Consider the following 24,133-nt stretch of genomic DNA (forward strand, 5'->3'; position numbering starts at 1 on the left):
AGACTTTGGGAACCAAATTTTAATCCCGCTGCTCAGAAAACTACTACAGCTTTTGTGTGGGTGAACTTTCCAGGATTGGCAATTGAATATTGGAAAGAAAAGATTCTAATGTCTTTGGGTGATGCTATTGGAAGATCTATAAAAGTAGATGAAACGAGTCTAAAAAGGGAGGTTGGGTACTATGCCAGTGTTTTAGTGGAAGTGGATTTGGCTAACAAGGTTCCTAATCAAGTTTTAGTAAAAACCAAATATGGAAGTTTTGAGCAAGAAGTACAGATTCCTAAAAGCCCTAGTTTTTGCAGTCATTGCAAAGTGGTAGGGCATTTAAGTTCTGAATGCAGAGTGCAGCAAAAAGAACAAAAACAGATTGATAATATTGATGAAGTTCCTAAAGTGCAGAGGAAAATATGGAAACTTAAAGAGAAAACTATAACTCCTATAGGTTTTGATATTTTCAATACCCCAAAAACAACAACTGAAGAAGGAGTGGAGAAAGAATTCTTAATTGAAGATGAAATTGTAGATGCTATCATCACTCCATTAGAGAAGCCAAGTGAAGTCGATTCTCAAGAACATGAAAATTCAGGTAAATTCCATTTATTACAAAGTTTAGAGAATGATGATTTTCCTCCCTTGAGTGTAAACAAATTATTAGATGTGGCCACTAGTAGTACTTCAGTGTTAAACAAGATTAAGGTTGGTACAGACAAGGAGCAAGGAACTCAAGAAGTTGTGAAAAAAGTGGTTAAACCAAAGAACATCAGTTTTATAACAACAAGAAAAAACAATGGAACAAATTTAGTTTAAAACGAAAAAAGGTGTGAGGAGTCCTACTACTTCTCAATCTTTATCTTTCTATATGAAGACAATTTTCTTTAATATCAGAGGCTTAAGGAGACCTAGAGCCAAAGATAAATTAAGAAGTTTAGTTAAAAAAATTTAGTCCTACACTTGTTTGGGTGGTGGAGCCAAAAGTGAAATGGAATTCTAATGACTGCAAAAGTCTTAAACTAAGAGGTATGAATCAAAAAGTAATACATAATTCAATAGATGGTATTAAAGGAAATATTTGGCTTTTCTGGAGTGCTTCTATAACTGAACCAAAGGTGATTTCAATAACTAGACAGGTGATTACTGTGAATGTTGGTGGTGTTCTAGTTTCAAGGAATTCATGCAGCTTCACTTTCAGTGGATAGAAGATAATTATGGAATGAATTAATGGTAATAAATTCCATGGATTTACCTTGGATGTTAATTGGGGATTTAACACAGTCTTAAGTGCAGATGAAAAAATAGGGGGAAGATCTCCTCAAAGAGCAGCTATGCAAGATTTCCATGAAGTGATCAATTTTTGTAGTTTAGTTCAAGCTCCAAGTTCAGGTCTACAATTTACATGGAGTAATAACAAAGCAGGTGTAAAAAGAATTGTTTGTACTTTGGATAGGGCTCTGTATAATATCAAGTGGATTGAGAAATATCCTACTTGGTGTTACAAAGTTGGAATAAGAAATATATCTGATCATAGTCCTCTTCTGGGGTCTTGTGTAATGATGCCTAAACCTAAAAATATTCCTTTTAGAGTTTTAAAGATTTGGCTGGAGCATGAAGATTTCAAAAGACTAATCAATGAAGTTTGGAATGAAGAATTGCAAGGTAATCCTATTTTTGTTTTTATGAAAAAAAAAATGAAGAATATGAAAGTAAGAATTAAGGAATGGAATTGGAGTGTCTTTGGGGATGTTAGAATCAAATTAGCAGATGCTGAAAAAGAAGTGTTGAATGCTACAATTCTTTTAGACCAAGACCCAAGTAATATTTCACTGTTAAACAATATGGTGGTGGCAAGAGGAAAACAAGAGATTTTAACTAGGCAACATCATTCAATATTACAACAGAAGGCAAGAGTGAGTTGGTTAAAAGAAGGTGCAGCTAATACTAGATTCTTTCATACTTCAATCAAGATTAGAAATGCTGCAAATATTATAACTGAACTTGAAGATGAAGATGGATCCATCATAAATGATCAGTCCTTGATTGCAAAATCCCTTGAGAATCATTTTAAGGAGAAATTCAAATTCAAAGAAATTAACTTCATGGAAGGAATTTTTGATACAATCCCAGAGGTTATAAATGCAGAAGACAATATGATGTTAGAGAGCATTCCTTCAGGCCAGGAAATCAAAGATGCAATTTTTTCTCTAAATGCTGATAGTGCTCCTGGGCCTGATGGCTTTCCAGGTTTTTTCTACAAGTTTGCTTGGGAAATAATTGGAGAAGGTGTTATAAAAGCTGTACAATACTGTTGGAGAAAAGGTTTTATTCCAAGAGGACTCAACTCTAATTTTCTATTCCTGTTACCTAAAGTAAAATGTGCTAGAAGACCAACTCAATTTAGGCCTATAGGATTGAGTAATTTCAGCTTCAGGATATTTACAAAGATAATGACATCAAGAATGAATGGGTTGATGGAGAAATTAGTGTCTGAACAACAAGGAGCTTTCATAAAAAACAGATGCATTCGGGAACAAATTGTTTTAGCATCTGAAATGATAAATGAATTATATACCAAGAGGAGAGGTGGGAATGTTGGATTAAAACTGGACATAACACAAGCATATGATTCATTAAGATGGGAGTTCTTATTTGAAGTTATGGAAAAATTTGGCTTTTCTCAAAAGTACATAAAATGGTTACATCAATTGTTCACTTCAGCTAGAGTTTCTGTCTAAGTGAATGGAGGTCCAGTTGGTTATTTTGAAGTGAGTAGAGGGTTGAGACAAGGTGACCCATTATCACCAATATTGTTTGTATTAGATGAGGATGTTCTGAGCAGGAGTTTAAGCAAAATGGTGGAGGAAAATAGGATTGCTCCAATGGTTAACTACAAAGGAGTACACCCTACCCATATTTTATTTGCAGATGATGTTCTTTTCTTCAATGGGAATAGAAGGAATATACAAAAGGTGATGAAATTATTAAGTGATTATCAATCATCCTCAGGCCAAGTAATAAATCAAATGAAGAGCAAACTCTTTGTAGGAGGAGTAACTGAAGCCAGGAAGAACCAAATTGATAATGAGCTTCAAATGAATCTTTCCTCATTACCAGACAATTATTTGGGAGTAAACTTGAAACCAGGAGTTGTGAAGTCAAGTACAGTTTGGTGTGTGGTGGAAATGATACAAAACAAACTAACTGGTTGTATTGGAAAGATGTTATCTTTCAAGGACAGACTAACCCTTATCAAATCAATTTTGTGCAGCATTCCCATTTATAACATGTCAGTCTATAAGTGGCCTACAAGTGTAGTGAAAACTTGTGAGAAACTTATAAGAAACTTTCTATGGACAGTGGATCCATATGAGAGAAAATGCATAACTTTAAAGTGGAATGAAACATGTTCACCAATGGAGGAGGGTGGTTTGGGCATAAGGAGAATGGAAGTAATAAACAAGGCTTTACTGATGAAACTAGTATGGAAAATACAAAACTCTGAATTTGAATGGGCAAGATTTATGAGAGAAAAGTATATAAAGGCAGATGGTGAATGGATTTCAGGTTACAAGAAGTCTTCAGTATGGCCAGGTTTGAAATGGGTACTAGATGAAGTAAAGTTACATACTAGATGGATCACTGGTTCAGGTGAGCAAATATCAGTATGGAGTGATGCTTGGATAAAAGATAAACCACTTAATGAGATATATGAAGAGGATGAATATATTAGGCAGAACAAAAACATGAAAGTTGCAGAGTTGGTTGTTGCTGGTGAGTGGATGATTCCTTCTAGAATGCTTCAATATTTTCAAGTAGAAGAATTACCTGTTTTATCAAAAACAAAAGATACTAGGATTTGGACTAGAACTATGTCAGGTGATTTCACAGTACACTCAGTTGTTGAATGTATTAGAGAGCATTATCAAAAAGTGACATGGGCAAGACATGTTTGGCATCCTATCCTTCATCCATCAACAACAAGCAATGTATGGAAGATAGTGAGGGGTATCTGCTCAACTGATGAAAAAAGAAAAAGCAAGGGTTTCAGTTTAGCATCAAAGTGTTATATGTGTGGTGTTGATTATGATAATCTTGAACATATATTATGGTTTTGTAATTTCAGTCAGATAATATGGAAATGGCTAGGTGGAATCTTCTTGTTCTGCAACCCTGAATCATATGAAGATGTTATGAACTTTGCAAAGAATAAAAGTGGAGCTGTAAGGGATATATGGCTACTGGTTGCTTCCATTACAATGATGGAGATATGGTTCTTAAGGAATAGAATTTGCTTTGAAGAAGAGAAAGTAAACTTGGATAATCTCAAGAGAAGAATAAAACAGTGTACAAAAGACTGTGCAGTGAGAATAAAAATCTATATGTGGGAATGTAGCTATGATTACATGGTCTTTAAGAATTTTGATCTTAAACATCAACCAACAAAGCATCAAAGAATTATTGAAGTGAGTTTCTTCTTACCTGCAAGAGATCAGATACTTATATGTTGTGATGGGTCATCTAGGGACAGTCCAGGTGCAGCAGGATATGGTTTTGTGTGCAGAGATGAAATGGGAGGTTGTATATATGCTGAAGCTACTGGCCTGGTAATTGCAACTAATTACATTGCAGAACTAATGGCTATTACAGGTGCAGCTGAATGGGCTATACAGAACAACAAACTTAATGTATGTTTTAACTTTGATTCTAAAGCAGCAGTGAGTGCATACATATCAGGAAGGCTGCCTTGGTTCATGCAGGTAAGATGAAGGGATTAAAGGAACTATTGCATAATATCAAATTTGTACATAGCTTGAGAGAAGTGAATTTCTCTGCTGACTCCATGGCAAAGAAGGGTGCAGGATTGGTGAGAGTGGAGAGATCATTTTCAACTCAAAACCAAGTTTCATCCCAGCTTTGGAATCTCCTAAGCAAATCTACTATAGGTTTTGCTAGAAAATTTTCTTATGTTTTTTACAGTTGGGCTTCAGTTTTGAGTTTGGCTTATTTTTTCCTTTGAGTTTTTTCATTTTATTGGGCCTTGGTGGCTCTTTTTGATGTAAACTCTTTAGTTGGTTGTATTGGGCCATAATGAGTAATAAAATGGTTTTGATTGAGCAAAAAAAGATTAATCCTTTCAAATTCATTCTAGTACTTTGTTTTTTTATTTGAATGACAAATTAGATCAGAAAAATTTGAAATTGTTGAATTGTAACAGTCGGCATGGTATTTGTTTGTCGAGCATGCCAACTTTTCATATTTATTTTTAGTCGGCAAGCTTATAGGATGAACAACATGCCGACTTTTCATATATTATTTTTAGTCGGCAAGGTTATAAGATGAATAGCATGCCAACTTTTCAAAGAGTTTTGTTTCTGAAAGTAATATTTACAGGGTCAGCACGGTATTCATCCTTATACCTTGCCGAATAATTATGCATTTGTAACACCTTTCTTTGGATTTCAAACAATCCTATAGTCGGCATGGTATTTTTTGTCGACCTTACCGACTATAAGGTAGTTGGCAAGGTAAAAAATCAATAAGATGCTGACTAGTGAAGCATTTACAACAGTCTCCTGTGTGTCAAAAATAATAAGTCGACATCTTCATTCACCGACCTTGCCGGACGGATAAAATCGGCATGTCATTCATCCGTAGACCTTGCCGGCCAGATATAGTCGGCATGTTCTTCATTCGTCGATCCTGCCGACTTTTCATAGTTTCAGAACTGAAAGTGTTGATTTCTTCTTTAATTTTGAGTATGATTTCATACATTAGCTTTGCAATCCCCTTTTTAGAAGTGTTTGGGTAATATGTTTTCATTTTCGTTGCAAAAAAGAATCCCAAAACAAATTTTTTCCATCAAAAATCTTCCCACATGAGTTCAATCAAAAACAAAATTTGATAACTTAAATTCATAAGTTTTAATCTACTTAATTAATTCATCTAAACTCAACTAATTAATAATCAGAATTTTTAGTGTTAATTAAACAAGAATATATTAGCCATTTAGAAAATACAAGGTTAAGGGGTAGCCTGTTTTACTTTAAAATAACCTGATTTTTGTCTCATATGGAGACAAGTGGACGTACTAGACCCACTTGTTTTCCAATTTCAATATAAAATGAGCTGGATTCTTAATAGTGGCGGATGGAGGATTTACTATTCCAGAGGTCAAAATCAGTTAAACGGAAATTTCCAAATTTTCCTACCTAATTTGCCGGTTAAATTTACACATAATTCAAACATATAGACCCCACAGATTTTTAGGAAGTTCGGGCATTTATTACTACAAATTGGATAATTAAGTTGATATTTTTTTTTGGCTTTGATCATAAGAAAATCTTAGCTCCACTGATTGCGGTATATTTTTGTACCCGACTGAAATATCTCTGAGGATGTGTGAGTCGAGCTGGATATCACAAAAATGAAAACACAAATGGTTTAACATTTGACTTGGGTCGGGTCAACTATCGCGGCAGGTCCAAATCCCAAGGGAAATGCAAACAAATAAATTAACTTTCAGGTGATGTTGGATGACTGGGATTGATAGTTTGATATTATGATTAGAGGAGAAACTCTCGAAATACCTCCGAGTCAGGTACAATTTGTAATTTTTTACAATTTTGATTAGCATAACCGAAGAGATACTTTTCTGAAACTCCACATGTTAGACCACAGCCACGGAAATAAGATTGAAAATTTAAGTAGTTTTGTGTTGGTTTTAGAAATTTAGGGTGGCTGGAGCACCCAAATTCCGTCACTGTTGGACCATTTGCCTGTGCTAAGAAATGAATGCTCAGAGTAAAAAAACGCTCGAAAACTAGTATTTCCCCGTTAGTTGGATTATTACTTCAAAATCTTGTAATAAAAAGTAGAAAAAGATTAACGGCAAAAATAGATACAATAATAATTTTAAAAAAAAAAAACTTCGGTTTTAGGCCGGCAATAAAGCAAGAAAAACATTTGAGCTCACATTATGGTGTAAACAGAACAATATTGACAGGTTAAATAGTTACTGAACCCCCACTATACGGAAAGAAGCTTTTACAAGGCATTTGGAAGCAAGGAATAGTTTAGTTCCTTCAACTACAGATATCAGACTTACTACTCACAGACGTAAGGTAATGAGAAAAAGTTTGGAATAATGGCTGCAGAATTCAACAAGTAAAAGCTAATTAAGTTTCTCATTTTAACTTATATAAATATGGAAGAGTCATTATCAATTTATCATTCATTCATTCATTCCTATTAACTCCAAAACAATTCTACTTTGCAGTACTATCAACTCAAGAACAATTCCATAGCCATTTTCGTTATAAACAACTTGTGTGTCGTAATTAACTGATATATAGCATTTCTAATGGAACAAATGAAGAGACAGAGAGATATGGGAGAAAGAACAAACACTCGTCTGTTGACGTACGAGGATTTCCAACCATCTACAGATTGGACTCATGATTTGAATTGCCATGTGCTTCTCGTTGATCTTCCTGGTATGTACTTATTTATTTATTTTCTTGTGTAAATGTTGATCTCTGGTAGAGCTAACTATACCGTGTTTACTGTACTGAAGGTTTCAAGAAGGAGGAGCTTAAAGTGCAAGTTGATAATTCGTGGAAAATAACTATTAGCGGCGAAAGAAAGGTGAGCGAGAACAAGTACTGTCGCTTCAAGCAGATATCTGACGTGCCTAAAGATTCCGATATCGATAAAATTAGTGGCAGATTTGATGGAGGACTCCTGTTTGTAATCATCCCAAAGAAAAAAGCAGGTGAAAAACTGGAAGAATCGAAGAACATGAACCAAAACGTCAAAGATATCGTGAAAGAGAAGGAAAAGGAATTACAGAAGGAAGGAGACCAAAAGAAAAAAGATGATAACAAACATGAAAAGAAAGACGAAATGGAGAAAATTGGCGTAAAAGAGGATTTGACTGCAGAGAAGGGTGAAACGAAGGATTGGAGAAAGGAAAGAGAGGTTATGAAAGAAAAAGGGAAAGAAGTAGTTAAACATCTTACAGAAAATGCAAAGGAAACAATCAGCAAGACCGAGGCTGGTTTGAGCAAGGAAGGAGAAATTCTGAAAGAACAAGGGAAAGAAGTGGCAGGAAATATCACGGCGAATGCTAAAAAAGTAATTGGCAAGCATGAAGGTTGGAGGAAGGAAGGAGAAGATGTTACAGAAAAAGGGAAAGAAGTTATGGGAGGCTTCATGGAGAGTGCCAAGGGAACAGTCAGCAAGAAAGGGGGCTGGACCAAGGAAAGAGAACCTGTGAAAGAAAAAGGGAAAGAAGTTGTGGAAGTAGTAGAAGATTTCATGGGGAATGCCAAAGAGATGATCAGCAACAATAAGGTTGCAATTGCAACAGCTGTGATTGCATTTTCAATCGGAGTACTGTATATATCTCATAGACTCCGATCAGGTGGGCAGTGATCAAGGAACCTGTTGACACATTTTACCTGCAGTGGGTTACCTTTATATCCTTAAAATTGTCCATCTCTACATGCACTTCTTGTAATTATACGAATCGAGAACCAATGCATACTTGTAAACAATAACTGAAGAAAGTGCAATTTATTTCTATCCAAATATGAATACTCAATATTAACTTAAACCTCATAGTTGGATCTAAGTCTGAGGGGCCAGAAAAGGGAACTGTTATTGGCACTCAACAATAATACAATACAGATTTACATTCTGTAGCTTAAATGTAATTCTATTGGTTCCACTGTTCATGTAGTGTTTGCTAGGTTATGCTAATCTTATTTATATACACACTAAAACTGAAACATACAAAACATGCTATTACAACACTAACTTGTTATTTTGGGAATGCATTTGCTTGTATCCTTTTGTGGTTTTGACTGCCATCAGCAATCTCAAGACGTTTAAAATTTTTACCTATGTGAAGGAAAATTTGAATGTGTTTTATCATGATGTTTCCCAAACCTTGTAGTCTGATCCCTCCACCGCTAACACCCAATTCTTGGACTCACTAGAAGGATCATAATTCCCAGGTCCAATCTTCATTGCAACATTCTCATCAATTATCGCAGCATACACATCCTTTTCCGCCATGGTTATTTCAACCTGAGCAGAGACAAATAATAAGTCAGTAATGTGGGCGACGTGAATACAACCTAAATATGCTAGAAAATTCTACTCCCTCTGTTTTTGGAAAAGAGATACTTTTACTTTTTCATTTTAGCCTAAAAATAGGCCAAATTGAAAAAGTGAAAGTATCTCTTTTCCATAAACGGAGGGAGTATCATCTAACTAACCACCACATTCAAATTTTGTTAAATACTTGCCAATAATACCAATTAACCCAAGTACTATTCAGTTGTCCGAACACTTACAGTACTCCGACAATGTAGCTTTTTCCTGTCTCTAAGGGATATCAGTGCCGAAATTTCTGGCATGTAATGGGAGTAAATGTGATCAAAGAAGACTGAGGGTGTTCCAGGGTGTGTCAAGATGTAGGCATATCCCTGCATTTCCTTACCACGTGGGAATCTCCAATGACCCTGAAAAGCAAACAGTGAACTGAGTTAGGAAATTTCAGGTTCATATCCTTCATGGTACCTTGTCATGTTTCTTATCAAACATACCATGGCATATATACTGAACTTCTGACCTCAGGACCCAAATCATTTCTTTTCTCTTTTGGTGGTAGTTTTTACACACATGGACCTAAGGATTCACCTAAGATACATGTATTTCAAGTCATGTATGAATGACGGCATTAAGGCGACTACAGATCTACAGGCTTGGCATCTTTGACTCGAAAAATAACATCTTTAGATTCTTAAGCATCAGAAGAAGCACGATTTACAGAATATAAAGTGACAGTGGTATGAACCTGAGTAGAGCCAGTATCATGATTCTCTATAAAGGTAACAGCTCGTGAAGGCCACCACCCAACAACCCCAGGTGGTTTTCCGCTTTCATCTGATAGTCGCCAATATTCACATCCCTCGAGTGCCTACTCGAAGCAATAGATAAGTACTGTAAGTATGATTTTGCACTAACTCACAAAATTGACTAGTAAAGCAAAAAACATACTGAAAGCATACTTTGGCAAGAAGAATAAAGTTCATAAAGTAAAATAATCTACTTATTTTTATTTCAAAATGAGTGATTTAAAGAATAAAGCACAAGCTGCACAAATTCCCCAGGAGAGGGAGAGAGCAATTTTCAGAATGACATTTAGATATTTTAAAAAATCTTACAGAATGAAGGATCCCCTTGGTGGTGACATCAAATGCCCCAGAAGTTCCATTGGTAGCATTTATCCAGTCAATAATTCTTTGCCGATGAGCATCTTGATTATGATCCATTTTCCCATATGTATAACTGAGAGAGTCCCAGTATTCGCCAACCGCAAAGTAGGGTTCACTCGATTCTAAATAGTCCTTGACATAACCTCCCCAGAATCCCCGAACAAAATCTAGCCTCCAACCATCATACCCAATTTCTTTCCTGCATGTGAAATGTTAGGGATGAATGGTAATCAAACTTCCAACTGAATGTAATGTAATTGCCTCCATAAACAATCCAAGTATTTTCAAAGATTATAGATGGACAAGGAAGAAAAGTGGTAGATGAGGTTACAGACAATACAAAGATAAAATATAATGACTAAAAAGTGAAACTTCACTAAACCTTAGCCAGTTGAGCCACTCTTTAAGATCTTTCCTCACAAACTCTTGAGAATGATCAATGTTAGGAGCAGCATGGAAATTATCTCCACTACTCTTATTACCCCTGCCCTGTTAAACAAGAAAGAGTTGTTAGCTTGGTAGTACATCACAGACAGAACTACAATTGATGTCAAAATTTTCAAGTTAGGGCACAGTGATGGATAAGACAGCATCCAATTGATATCCAATACCCACCCAGGTAAAAACATGAAAAACAACAAGATAACTGTTCAACTCCATTATATAACACAGCACTGATCTCCTACCAAATATGTGGCATGTATTCTCAGGTGAAATTATCCATTTCGCCATTACAGATTTTTATGAATCCGGGATCTGCCCCTTATCTTACTTTACAGTGAACAATGCTGCTAGTTATAGCTAGCAAGCTAGCGTAATCTCTTCTGTTCACCAGATCCAGAGATGTCAATACTAAAGAGAAGAGAACAATGATGATTAGAGACTCGGGGGATTCTCATATATTCGGCCACACATCGAGGAATTTAAGAAGGTTCTATTAGAAATCACAAGAGAATAAAAAGTAAATGATAAGTATTATATATTGTCAGGTAGCACATCATTCAGTTGCACTAAAGAACAGACTACTAAGTTATTAACTTATTATGATAAAACAAAAGAAGATCTTCAGTAAGTAGCATTCTAAAGCATACTTCAGCTGATATATCTACCTCAACTACAAAATTATGTTACTAGTTAACATGGTTTGACAATTAACATTGACAATCAATATCACAGAAAGAAGTGTCACCTGGAAATGTGGATCATCTGCAACAACGGCGCTATCATCCCATTTCAGTCGACCGCCAAAAATGTTCCAAATACCATTCTGGTTTTGATGGTGAGCACATCGATGATTCAAGACTACATCTCCGAGAACTTTGATCCCGACTTCATGAAATTTCTTCACAAGCACCTTTAAATCCTCAATATTTCCATATCTAGAATACCATGCAGTGGGCCAAAATTATGAAATACTCATTTGTATATCTTATACTAAATGTCAGACCAAACATTATGAGGCCAAGCTTGCAATCATTTCAGGGAGTTTATCCAGTGTTGGTGGATGATCATTACTGGGAAGTTTCTCCCACAGCAAGTGGATAATCATTACTGGGAAGTTGCTCCCGCAGCAAAGGTTTCATTTCAGCCATTTCCCCATCAACGTGGACGTAGAAACCTCGTCTACTGGTCCGTTAAAAATAAAGATATCACGTCGACACTAGTATTAGACTTATCATGCACAAAACACTACAAAATAGTCACAAATTTGGTTAACAGGATTACTAAAAAAAACTGCCTGGAAAAAATAGAAACCTTTATATTTAAGTTCCAGAAGCTAAAGATGCACCACCAAGATTATTTGCATGCATTGTCGCATGTAACACTAAGGTCGGGCTGAAAGAATTTCATTTAAAGAACCAAAAGGACAAAACATCATCGTTTTATGCAGGCATACCTGGAATTCAAGTTATATAGATCCTTCGGCATATAACCTTCAGGTGAAACGGATTCTGTAGGAGGTGGCAACCATATTATAGTAAAACCAAGTGAAGATAACTCGGAAGCTTTGTCATTGAGCTCCATGTACCACTTTCCAGATTTATGGGATTCCCAGTTAAATCCTTGGCACAGTATCTCATAACCAGACCCTGTTCCTGAGCACAGTTCTACAGGAGGCTTCGATGTCTCAGTATCTGAAGTAACCTCCTCCCAAAATGTCGGAGAAGCAGTTCTAAAGATACTATAGGCTTCTGCAGCCAATTTCTCAATTTCTTGAAGGATATTTACATGCAACTCTTTTGATTTTGTTTTCCGACCCTTTTCAGAAGTAATGCCACTAACCAAATTCCTTATCTCATTGATGATTCCTGCAGTATATGCAACTGCATCATTTGCCTCGGCAGGCTTTTCAATTGTAAGACCAGTAGACTCTTCAACCCTTGAAGAACCAGAGACATCTTGCTTCAGATGCCCTCCAGTTTCGTCCTGGTTAGTTTGGTTTTGCAAGCCACTAGAAAGCGGAATATAGAAATCTTTATCCATATATTTCAGCCAACTCTTATCATTTAGCTTCAGTACAAAAACCAGCCCCATAAGTTCTGCATCTAAGGAGAACAATCCCGAACTTCCACGTCCATTCTCTTTCGGCTGCAAAAATTATAACACTTTCAGGAAAACGATAAGGAATACATAGTAGAACATTAGTTAACTAATTATAACTAGGCGCGCAACAGAGTGCCTAAAATAAAAGTTAAATGAGAAATGATACATTACATAACACTATATAAATTAAAGAATCCAGAGTAAAGCTTAAAAAACAGCATGATTTGAGTTGTAGTAATTTGGTCTGACATTCAGGTAAAGTAGCAAACACTTACGACTGACACAAAAAGAAAAGAAATTCTGATGATTGAGATAAACACCGAAAAATAGGAAAAGCAGTTTGAAGTGCTGTATCTCAAGATAAAAACCAGTGCCAATTTGACCAAAATGTAATACACCCCACTAATATGCAATTAGTTTACACTAGATTAAACGAACTTATATGCATTATTTTTATTACTGAGAATAAAAACAAATTTAAGCGCCCCCAGCAAGCAATGCAATTGTTAACATACGGCATATGCTAGCTTTGTTATGTATATCACATATGAGTTTAAAAATAAAAAGCCAATTCGCCTTCAAACCTGTAATGAAGTTCGCAAAGCCTTCTCTTTGAAGATAATGGTATTTGCTGGATGGGGGGCAGGAGGAATTTCCCATCTTTTTGGATGATCTCTGCAGACTCCCCAGTGAACAACAACATCTCCAGGTAGATCAGTGTCTAAATGCACAAAATTTTTATCACCCTCGGAGCACTTCCAAACAGAAACACTGAGAATGTTGTGAAAATAAACTTCTTTAGATATGATATGTTCTCCACAGACTCCTTCCATACGTTTATTATGTTGCTTTTGGCCTTCGACTTCATCAATGTTTTGTTGCGCGATGGATTGAGATTCTTCGGCCTTAACAAGCATGGATGATAGTTGATCAAAATATCCTGGCATTAAAGAGAAACCGGCAGATGTTAATTACTACATTTTACTGGTGTCAAAACTGTATGAGATACTACTAAATCACCAGCTAGCATTGCAGCTGCGGACATTTCCAGGGGAAGAAATTGGAACGTGATAATCAAACATGCAATTCCAAACATAAAGATGAGGGCCTTCAGCAGAAGATAATACACTACGATGCCAACCATGGCCATCCATCTTGGTTGTCAAAGAAGGTTATATTCAACAAAGTTGTTTTCTAACAAATTTAAGTACCCAATGGTGCTTAATGGGATATATAAGTAACAAAAATGATGCAAAAAATAATTTTGTCACTCATATTGACCTTTTAACAGTGAAATGAACTATGCAGCTAATTTAAAACTTGAGGTACCAAACCTGTATGTATTGCAAGGCCAAATTTAGGAAAAGAGTATCACATTGACTCGTATATTGTAAGATTTCGATACGATATAGTATGCTATGTTTTTTTACACAAGTTTCTCAGTGCATTAGAAGGATAACAATTAACAAGCTAAAATAAAAGCTACAACTCAAAAAAAGTGCATTTAAGTTTTTTAAGTTTTATAAGTTTAAAGGAGATATAAATACACCTCTTCGGTGAAAAACATCAAAACCTTCTCTATTTATGTAGCCGAATAACAGTGTTACTCTTTCCCCAGTAAGATTCTAGGCAAGATATCAAAAGCAAACAGGACGCCTGTAAAGGCGAGATATGATTGAATGTAGTATAAAGAGGCATACTATACGGGAAGTATCTAGATGCATGCATAAGAGATACTCACAACTAAGCATGCAACATCAAATAAATAATCTATTACTTTTTCTCAGCTGAAACCCAAAGTACTAAGATTGAATAGTTTGTAACATAGTAATCGATCTATCCAACCTGGCCATATACTGAAGCCTTTCTTTGCACCTGTGTCAGTTTTGGCATCTTCATAAATGAAGTCCTGAAGAGGCACTTTGAAATCTCTGCCTCTGTGCTGAAACCAAGACCCAGTTTCCTCATCCTACAAAGTCAGATCCAAAATACAAAAGTAAGATTACTGATTACCCATGTGACAAAAACGAAAAGAAACTAAATTTAAGTATGAAAAACTTCCAAATGAGTTAACCAAAAACCTTCAAAACAAAATTTAATGCTGCAATCGAGCTGTTACGTTTGATATTAATTTGAATTTCATAGAGTGTCTCTCCTTCCACATGTGACGATAACTGCATCAAAGGAGTCTCTATTGCATAATCCTGAAAACACCAACACAAAATATATTCACAATTCAAATCATTGTAAACAAAGCAAACTTCTTCTAGGCTATAGTATCTAAAATATATACCTTAATTGAAACCGAACCATTAGGTCTCATTTCTGGTGGAGGTAGATCCCAATCACTACAAATTTCCAAAAAAAAAATTCAATAATCAAGATTCAAAAGCAATGTCTTGTGAGTCAAAAAACAACATCAAGATCATTGCAAAAAAAAATATCACCAAAATGAAAATCCCTACCTTCCAGAATCGCCAACATAAGTTACACCCCAGTGCAAAATCCATTTCCCAGGAATATTACATCCTACTATTAGCTGGAAATTCTTATCATCCTTTTTTCTTTGATTCAATCTCACAAAAACCTTTCCCTCCACCTAATAATATCCCACAAAATTCCAATCAGAAACAGAGAAAACAAAAATATAAGAATGAGAAAATTAAATAAGATAAAACTTACAATTTCAGTTCGCTTCAGCAAAAACGTCTCCTTAAACGAAAACTCTGTAGTATCAGAATTTTCAACGAGAGTTGCTGCATCTGTAGAAGAAGAACTAGCACAGATTCTATGAGTTCTACTATAGTTATTACAAAAACTTCTTCTTCCATCATTCTTCCAGCCGAATTTGGTACGATCATACTTCAAACCTAACTTAGAATCATGATAATTCAAACGACTTGATTTTATGGTTTTCAATCTAGGGATTTCCAATAAACATGGATGAATAATTACACTATATATCGCCATTGCAAATAAAAAATAAAGATTTTACCGGTAAGAGTCTTTCCGGATCACGGAGTTTCTTGTTGTTGTTTTTTATGATGATCGGGAAATGAAGAAGGAGAAGAGTGTAAGAAAAGTGTGATCTAATCTGTCAACATCTCGGGACTTTCATTTGCTTTATTTTATTTTTCGAAGTTTTTCTTTTTGATGGCTTAGATTTTGGTTCGCGCCTACTTTTAGAAAGCGTAGTAACTTTTCGTTTTATATACTCAACAATTACTCATCCTAGTTTTACTCAGGCTCAGAACAGTTCCCAATTTCGCGGTGGTTACCTCTTTACCACGGATTTCAGATACTTTAATCTGAAAATGTATTTGGACACGTAAAAGAATGTCATTTTTTATTTTTTTAAGGGAAGGTACTTTTATATATTACATTATTACTCCTCTAGGAAATTTGAGGAGTAAATGAGATGGAGGATCAGGTGGAGACCAAACTCCATTTACATGTTCGGTTTCTGTGAATTGAATTGACGTAGCATGTGAGCTATAAAATTTATAGGTCTTACTGGTATCACTATAGTAAAGTGTAAAGTTGCTGGGTGATGTTACCGGTGATCTGAGTTCAAAATTCGTTGACACTAAAATTATTTATCGATTAAAATAAAATAAAATGTTTTATAGACCTTGAGATTTCAGTAAAATTTATATCTTCAAAGTTTAATGTTTTGTTCACTAACAAGATTAAGGGATGAGAAAATTACAGGCGTGGGCGTGATAGATCATAAGCAAAGAGTACGAAAAGTGGTGGTAGATAAGAGGAGGCACAACTCAAATACAGGTGTGCGCGTGAGCTTGGTCTTGTGATTTTGCTGTCAAAGTGTGGCTGCAGATCTCAGAGGTGTTCGGTCTTTTTCCTCATCAAAATTTCATAACAGCTTACAAAGAAACGAAAGGAAAGAGTCGAATGGTCAAGATTTATGGTTGTTGTGTCTATTTTAGTGATTCATATTGAGCTGTGGATGACAAGGAATGCTTTCATATGATAATCAAAAGGTTGATCGGAACTTCTTTCATTAAAAGGTTTTTAATCAAATTCATGATTATTCAAGATGTTTGAAAGGTTACGTGTTTAACTGCCAAGATGATTTGCGTGTTCTAACTTACTTTAGAGTACATCATAGGAAAGTGAAGTGTTCGGATCCAAAGGAATGTATACCGGAGGTTAATGAGTTGCAGTTATATTGTGATGTGATGGTGCTTCAAGGGGGAATCCGGGTAGGGATGGCGCTGGGGTGGTAGTTCGAGATTCTAATGCTAATGTTTTGGGTGCTATTTGGTTGAACCAATTATTTGGCTGAGCTTTTCTGTGTAATTGTTGCTTTGGAATGGACAACTAAATTTGAGGTGAGGAATGTATGTATTCGAACAAATGTTATGGGTGCGGTGCAGGCTTATATTGGAGATAATTCAGCAGTTCCTTGGTTTCTCAGACATAAATGGATTGCGGTAAGATCTAGATGCAACATAATTTATTTTGGTTTTATCTATTTACCACCCACACTTTTCCTATTTGCCACTCACCTTAATTACCACCTCTAATTATCCAATTTACCACTCATAAACTTTTTGATATTCCTAAATGCTGCTCATTGACTTCTTATCTACACCCAATATCTAAAACCACCCAACAACTAACCTAAAACGCTCTCGTTCCAAAAGTTATTCTTCTTCTTCATCTCCACCCGCCGGGAGTTCTCCTATACTTCGTCTCCACCAACCCGCCACCACCTTCAATCACCTCTTATTCTTCTTTTATTTCATTTTTTTTGATATTGTTCAGAGAGATGTAGCGCGTGCTTGAAAGAGGAAAAAAAAACATACCAACTAGATTTAGCTCTTTAATCCGATAATTATAAGCATTACAGGACTATTATAAGCATTAAAGGACTCAGATTTCAGAAAATTGAAGAGGCGTTTTTTTGTTAATACTGGATGACGGATGGATGGGGAGAATTAACGAGATAACATGCCTGTATTGGAGCCAAAAACATCAAAATATTTAAGGGTGTCAATGGATGTCTGAAAACTCCGATATTCGTTCGAATTCGCATTCGAAATATCAAATATTATTCGAAAATAATTTTCGGATTCGGATATCCGGATTTTTTATCCGAAAACGTAAGTAATCGACTACGAATTCGGATACGGAGGTATTCGCATCCCAAATATCTGTATTTGAAATTTATGTATGAATATATATATTTTTTAAAACATATAAAAGTGTACATCGTATTTATTTTTCTTTATATTGCTACATTTTGTGAAATTTTATTAAAAAACATAAATAATTCTTTTAATTCTAAATAGTTTTTATTATGTAAACGCTAATCTTGTGTAAAAATAAAAATATTTTATTATTATTTTTTCTTATGATTTCGGATCGATAATTATCTGATATCCGGATAGAAATTTGGACACGAATTCGAAGTCAAAATTACTATATTCGTTCGGATTTCGAATCGAATTCGGATAGTATATGGTATTATCGGATTCAGATGCGGATAGTGCCCTGTATGCATCCGTTTACACCCTTAAAAATATTAATCACGCCGTCAATCACAACGCACAGTACGAAAGTTGCATTTGTTGTTGGGTTACACTTACCATTTACAAAGATTAACAAATGACGTGTGTTGGTCGATTATGTCATGCTTACCACTTGCAGTAAAATTTCCCCGATGCTTAATGGCCTCAAACACAAACGAAAGCTAATGGTCCTAATCAAAGATGATTTTAATATGTAGGACAAATGTAGTTGCGAGAAATTTCACAACCACACCCTTGGTAGATTCTATGAAACAATCTAAGAAATCATATCGAAATACTCAAGAATTTTTTATTAAAATCTTAGATCAAATACAAAGATATGAGAAAATCCTAACTTGGATAGCAAATAATCTTTCTCTCTCCTAAAAATCTTATCTAGCATTCTAAAAAGATCCCTCATCCTCTTACAAAGGCGCTCGGCTTCTTATATAGGAGTTTACATAGTGGAGGACAGCCCCAAATTTCGGATTTGACGTGCGCCAATGTCGCGTAGACTTTATTATTGACGCCCGATTTCTTCATTGTCGCACGGTTCTTCACACCTTACTCGTGACTATGTGACGCCATCTGGTTCGTCATTCTGGGTATGTTGTATGCGGTCGTACTCGCTTGCTACTTTAGGAGTTACTTCACATACTAAACTAGTGTGCAGTATTTTGTACCCACATTTTGTCTCTTCTCATATCGTTCTTTTGGTAAAGAGAGCGGTATGAGAAATTCTTATTTGTTATTCTGCCGCACCCGTTCATCTTTTCACATTCTTCTCGACCGACATGTTTCCGTAATTTGGGCTTAACCATCTACATGTATTGACTCTTTCCCATTTTAACTGGCACGTCTTGAGTCAACCGGTTGTTTCCTTTCCCTATTTAATAACTAGAATGAGGAGAGATAATCTTTTCCTTTCTTTATTCGATTTTCATCTTCTCAGTAATTATTTTATCTTCTTTATCTTCTCGAGGTCTTCATTCTTTCTTCGTAAAGATTTACCCAGTGTTGTTCTTCTCGGAGCTTTATGGATTCTTATTCGATGTCAGTATATTCTGCTTTCGATATTCTTTTGTTTTTTCTTCCCTTGAATTTCCACTTAACTATTGTTGATTTGTTAGTGTGTTGTTATTGTTCTGCTACTGTTCCTCATATTCCCATACCGGTTCTGTTGCAGCAAGAATTATTCTTCTGGTAATACTCGTTTTACGGTTCCAAACCCTAAATCTTTTTCGGGTTCCAAATATGATGAATCTCACAAGAGGAAGCCTTCGCATAACAAAGCAGTAAGAAATACTTTCTTTTCTTTAAAACAATATTGTTGCCTCTATTTCTTATCTGCATTGTTCTTCGTAGAATTCTGAGAGCGAGATTGATGGTGAGAGGAAGAAGAAAAAGGTTAAAAAATCTCGCAAGGCCCATACGATTAATACTTCTCTTGTTATGCCGGAATTCAACTATAAGAAGAAGAGCACTGAGGTCTCTCATAGTGTCAATATTGACGCTCCCTCACAAGGCTTCATTGCCTCAGCTTCTGTGGATGCCACTGCGTCCTCAAAGGAAATCTTCCCCCCTAAGGAAGCTGCTCTGGTAGATCATATTGTTACCCTTTCTTCTGAGAATGCTTCCGCACCTATTGTGAATTCAACTCTTTCCACCTTTGTGAATATTCCTGCCTCAGCGTATATTCCCGCACCAACTAGAGATATATTTGTCCTCGCTCCAAAGAATGTTGTTTCTGTGATTAATCCTTCTCATTTTATGGTTATCCTTCTTCTTTGGAGGCTGCCTATGCTGATATGAGGGTCCTTGAAGGAGTGGATTCTGCAACTCAGACTTTATCGATTATCATTAATGATGCATGTTCATCCATCAATGATACCGCTAAGCTTCACATTTATGATGCTTTAATTAAGTTGTTACATGGCTCTCCACCGAACAAATCTACCAGGAGCGAAATCTTCTCACAGCTTGATCCCAGTGTCAATCTTGCCTTTGACCTTTAGGTGAGCACTCGTTCTCTTACATTTTTTTATTCATATGATTTTATCGCATCCTTATATTTGTTTTATTTCTTCCTTAGGAATCCCTTCGTCGCGTGGTTCAAACTGAGGGGTTTTCTGAATCTAGTAGCACCATTCTAGAACTTTCTCGTCAGAATGCCAAATTAAAGGGGGAACTCCAAACTGAAATTCTTGCATCTGAGAATCTCCGCAACAAGAATCAATAACTCATAGGTATGTGTTTCTTCCCTTTGTTACTCATTTAGAAGTAATTTGTTCTTGTGTTCATATTTTGAATTTCTCCATGCGTACGTTAAGACTTAAACCAAAAGCACGTTATGGATAGGTTTAACTATCAATGTTCTGCTGAAGATGCCCGCACGGAAAGTGCGAGATTGAGATTGCAGAGTCAAATAGATCAGTTGACTAATAATCATTCATATTCGCTTGACCAGATTGAGAACCTAAAAAATGAAAATCTTTGTTTAGCTAATCAAAATGAATTTCTAGGCTCCCAAATATCCCATCTTTCGAGATTGTTGCATAGCGCTGATTTAAGATATCAAACTTTATCAGATGAGAATCAGGTTTTGGCCTCAAAGAAGCGGTCTTTCTTAAAGAAAGAGGCGATGTTTTCACATCAGTATCTTATTCTCCAGAAGGTCTGTGATGATCAAGAGGAATCTCTTCGCACAATAAGAAATCATCATGATGAGTCTATGGAGAAATTGACCTCGGAGAATGAGAAAATCATCCAGAGTAAGATAAATTTGACTGTGAAAATGAACAAACTTCAAGAACAACATACGCCGCTAAAGGGGTCTCATGATATCCTTTTTGACGTAAAAGGCTTCTCTTCTTCAAGATGAAAAGAAGATTCGATCTCGTCTTCAAGGTTTAGTGGGTGATGATTTTGATAAGGTTATGGAGAATATGAAAAGTAGTGGTGTCACTTCATCTCAATACCTCATTTCCCAGAGGGAAGGTAGTCACATTGAGATGACTGCCTCAATACCTCAATTTATTTGCGTTTCTTAATGGCCATGGTAATAATTAAATGTCTTTTTTGCAGAGTCTGGGAGGTTGCACCAGTCTACTATCTCCAAGTTGAGGTCTGATCTCTCCAAGGCTCATAGAGAGCGCGGCAAGCTCTCATTAGCACTTGCCTCTTCCCGTGATAGAGCGAACATGAGGTATCTGTATCTTGGAAACTTAATGGAGGTTGCTATAAAGAACACTAAGAAGGGTGCGACACGTGAAGCTCATGTTAAGGCTCATATTCTCGCGAATCGAGATTGTGTTGACAACTCACTTACTCTAGTGGATGTGGAACCCCTTGAAGTGGATGCGTATGAGAAGCTTCATGAGCCCGATAATGTCTATGATTATGTGAGCGAAGATGATGAAGATGAAGAATTTCTTCTTTAAGAGGATCAGCCCGAAAAGGACGAATTTGGTGGCGGTCTTTCCAAAGATCCAAGCTCTAATGTTAACCCTAAAAGCGAGGTTGATATCGAAATATCTGCACCAAATCAAGACGCGCTTCCTAAAAATGCTTAGCTTTTTGTTTCTTATAGTCTGATGTGCGGTCGATTATGTATTTTTGAAATACACTTCTATTTCTACTACCTTCATGTAAGATTGCCTCTAACGAGGAGGATAACACTTTTCTCAAATTAATTCCCATATTTTTCTCTGTTATTCTGCTTCTTAGGGATATTACTTATTCCCTCATCATACGGTTATATCCGTACGTTAATTAATCTTTAAGTATTTTTCTATCTTTCATTGCTTCTTTATGATATTCTTTTCTGCAAAATATAAATTATTATATGTTGAAATTATCTTAGGGTTTTATATTGAGGTTTTATTGATCCCCCCTAGTTAGACGTCTTATCATCCTCCCCCTTTATTTTTTGTTAAAATATTATTGTGCGGCAAAATCGCAGGAGGTCATTACCCTTTCAAATAACGACTCATTGATCTTGCCTTATCACTTCTTGTATTTTTTCCTCTGCAGGATGTATTGTTGCGTTAATACGACGAGTCTTATTACTCCCGTGAGTAAAAGCCTCATGATATTAACGTCTTTGACACAATTCAGCTCCCTAATGGAGGGTGTTGTCCTTATATTCCCTCTGGATGGACCTTCAAGGAAGCTTACCCCTACCGGGTTAGGGTGGGATCTTCCCATCCAGTGATGCAACAATCAGTTGTGTTCGCGACCTCTTTTCCCTATGCCGAATGGCTTGTGGTTACGAGACCGCACCCTAAGTGGGGTTTCTTGAGGACCGAGTGCATCATAGTCAGGACTTTTTTATCAGGAGTGGCCAGGTACGCTCCAGAAGCCCTAGGAACTCTTGACTCAACCGTGTACCTCGGCGCCCTAATCGAGTTTCCGCACACCTTAGTAGAGAGCTTCTTACCTTAGCCTTTCGACTAAGACGCTCTACTGTATGGGATTTTATTTCACCCCAAATCTCCATGACTCAGGCTCCAGGGTCGGTGTAGCTTTCGCCTGAGTCATGCTAATTGTGATCTAGGGGTTTCCCCAATTGTGACGCGCGTTAGGTATTATTTTTTTCTCTTGCTATTATGCGAACTAGGGTGCACGCTACAATTGGATGCCTGACCTCTGTCTTTTGAGGTTTTACTTCTAATGCCTTTTATTAAAGTCTTATTTTTGCTCTTTTTTCTTAAGATTTGTACAAAGAAGATAAATCTTTCATTTTTATTCATGTGCTTGATTAGTACATCTTTGTTGGGTATGAAAAACTTCGCATCTAGCCATATTTCTTAAACTTCTTGTGCCTCATATGAGTCGTATCTAATTGTTTTCTTCAAGTGTGCGGTTACTACCGCATGACCTACTGATAGTACTTCTTCAAATATAATCTATTCCATGGATGTTCAAGTTTGTGGCATGTGCTTCTCCCTTCAGGATCCATCAACTCATATGCTCCATTTCCAACTATCCTCTTTATTATGTATGGTCCATCCCATCTTTTCTCCAGTTTTCCATCTCCTTCTTTATGATAAGGCGGTATTTCTCCCAACACTAGCTCTCATTGCTAGAATTCTCTTTCTTTAACACGCTTGTTATATTCTTGCGCTAATCTTTTGCGGCAATTTTCCATATGCTGCAGAGCAATTTATATATTTTCTTCTAAGTCATCAAGTTTTGTTAAGATCAAATTCGTGTTCAGGTTCCTTTCCCATGCTTCTTTTTTAGTTGTAGGAATGATGACTTCAGTTGGAAGCACTGCCTCAACTCCATATGTTAAACAGAAGGGTGACGTTCATCTCGATCTCGAATATGTTGCACGACTTTCACCTCTGCCTACTTGGTAAAGTAGTCTGTTGCTACTATTAAGTATCTCCTCTTCCTCGTTCCTGGGATAAATGGACCTACAATGTATAGGACCCATTTTGCAAATGGCCACACAATTTTTGATGAGTTTAGCGCCGCTCCAGGTGCATGTATCCTTTTTCCATGACGCTGGCCTTCTTCGCATCGCCTAGATACTTCTTTCGCGTCCTCATGCATGTAGCGCTAGTAGTACCCTTGTATCTTTTTTCTGTAAGCTAGGGACCTTCCTCCACTATGGTTCCCTGCGTCTCTATAGTATAGTGCCTTCAATATTTCCATTCTTTCTTTCCGTGTTAAACATCTAAGTGATGGACCGAGGAAGGATTTCCGATAGAGTACGCCTTCTCTTAATTCGTAATTTGTCGCCCGGATTTTTAACTTGTGCGCCTCTAATCT

At 36.3% G+C, this 24,133-nt stretch overlaps 2 protein-coding genes across 2 annotated transcripts; one reads left to right on the plus strand and one right to left on the minus strand.

Annotated features, from left to right (window-relative positions):
- Positions 1 to 7,191: 7,191 nt before the first annotated feature.
- LOC113317218 (inactive protein RESTRICTED TEV MOVEMENT 2-like) lies at positions 7,192 to 8,583 on the plus strand. The gene is made up of 2 exons (XM_026565361.1): positions 7,192 to 7,487; positions 7,568 to 8,583. The coding sequence occupies exons 1-2, from the start codon at positions 7,355 to 7,357 to the stop codon at positions 8,425 to 8,427; spliced, it is 993 nt and encodes a 330-aa protein (XP_026421146.1). The 5' UTR covers positions 7,192 to 7,354; the 3' UTR covers positions 8,428 to 8,583.
- On the minus strand, positions 8,554 to 15,933 carry LOC113317217 (alpha-amylase 3, chloroplastic-like). The gene is made up of 13 exons (XM_026565359.1): positions 15,504 to 15,933; positions 15,287 to 15,420; positions 15,115 to 15,169; positions 14,903 to 15,025; positions 14,667 to 14,790; positions 13,406 to 13,761; positions 12,175 to 12,866; positions 11,467 to 11,656; positions 10,660 to 10,766; positions 10,227 to 10,476; positions 9,857 to 9,979; positions 9,354 to 9,521; positions 8,554 to 9,084 (listed from the first exon to the last, which is right to left on the minus strand). Exons 1-13 carry the CDS (start codon positions 15,789 to 15,791, stop codon positions 8,926 to 8,928), a joined length of 2,769 nt encoding a protein of 922 aa, XP_026421144.1. The 5' UTR covers positions 15,792 to 15,933; the 3' UTR covers positions 8,554 to 8,925.
- Positions 15,934 to 24,133: the final 8,200 nt, after the last annotated feature.

Source organism: Papaver somniferum, chromosome 10 (assembly GCF_003573695.1).
Source record: "Papaver somniferum cultivar HN1 chromosome 10, ASM357369v1, whole genome shotgun sequence".
In the NCBI taxonomy this organism is placed as follows: domain Eukaryota; kingdom Viridiplantae; phylum Streptophyta; class Magnoliopsida; order Ranunculales; family Papaveraceae; genus Papaver; species Papaver somniferum.

Coding starts and splice junctions, on each gene's coding strand:
- LOC113317218 (XM_026565361.1), top strand. CDS start 7,355: ATGGAACAAATGAAGAGACAGAGAGATATGGGAGAAAGAACAAACACT. Junction 7,488..7,567: donor GCTTCTCGTTGATCTTCCTG/GTATGTACTTAT, acceptor ACTGTACTGAAG/GTTTCAAGAAGGAGGAGCTT.
- LOC113317217 (XM_026565359.1), bottom strand. CDS start 15,791: ATGGCGATATATAGTGTAATTATTCATCCATGTTTATTGGAAATCCCT. Junction 14,791..14,902: donor CATTAAATTTTGTTTTGAAG/GTTTTTGGTTAA, acceptor CTGACTTTGTAG/GATGAGGAAACTGGGTCTTG. Junction 11,657..12,174: donor CTATATAACTTGAATTCCAG/GTATGCCTGCAT, acceptor ATGGTATTCTAG/ATATGGAAATATTGAGGATT.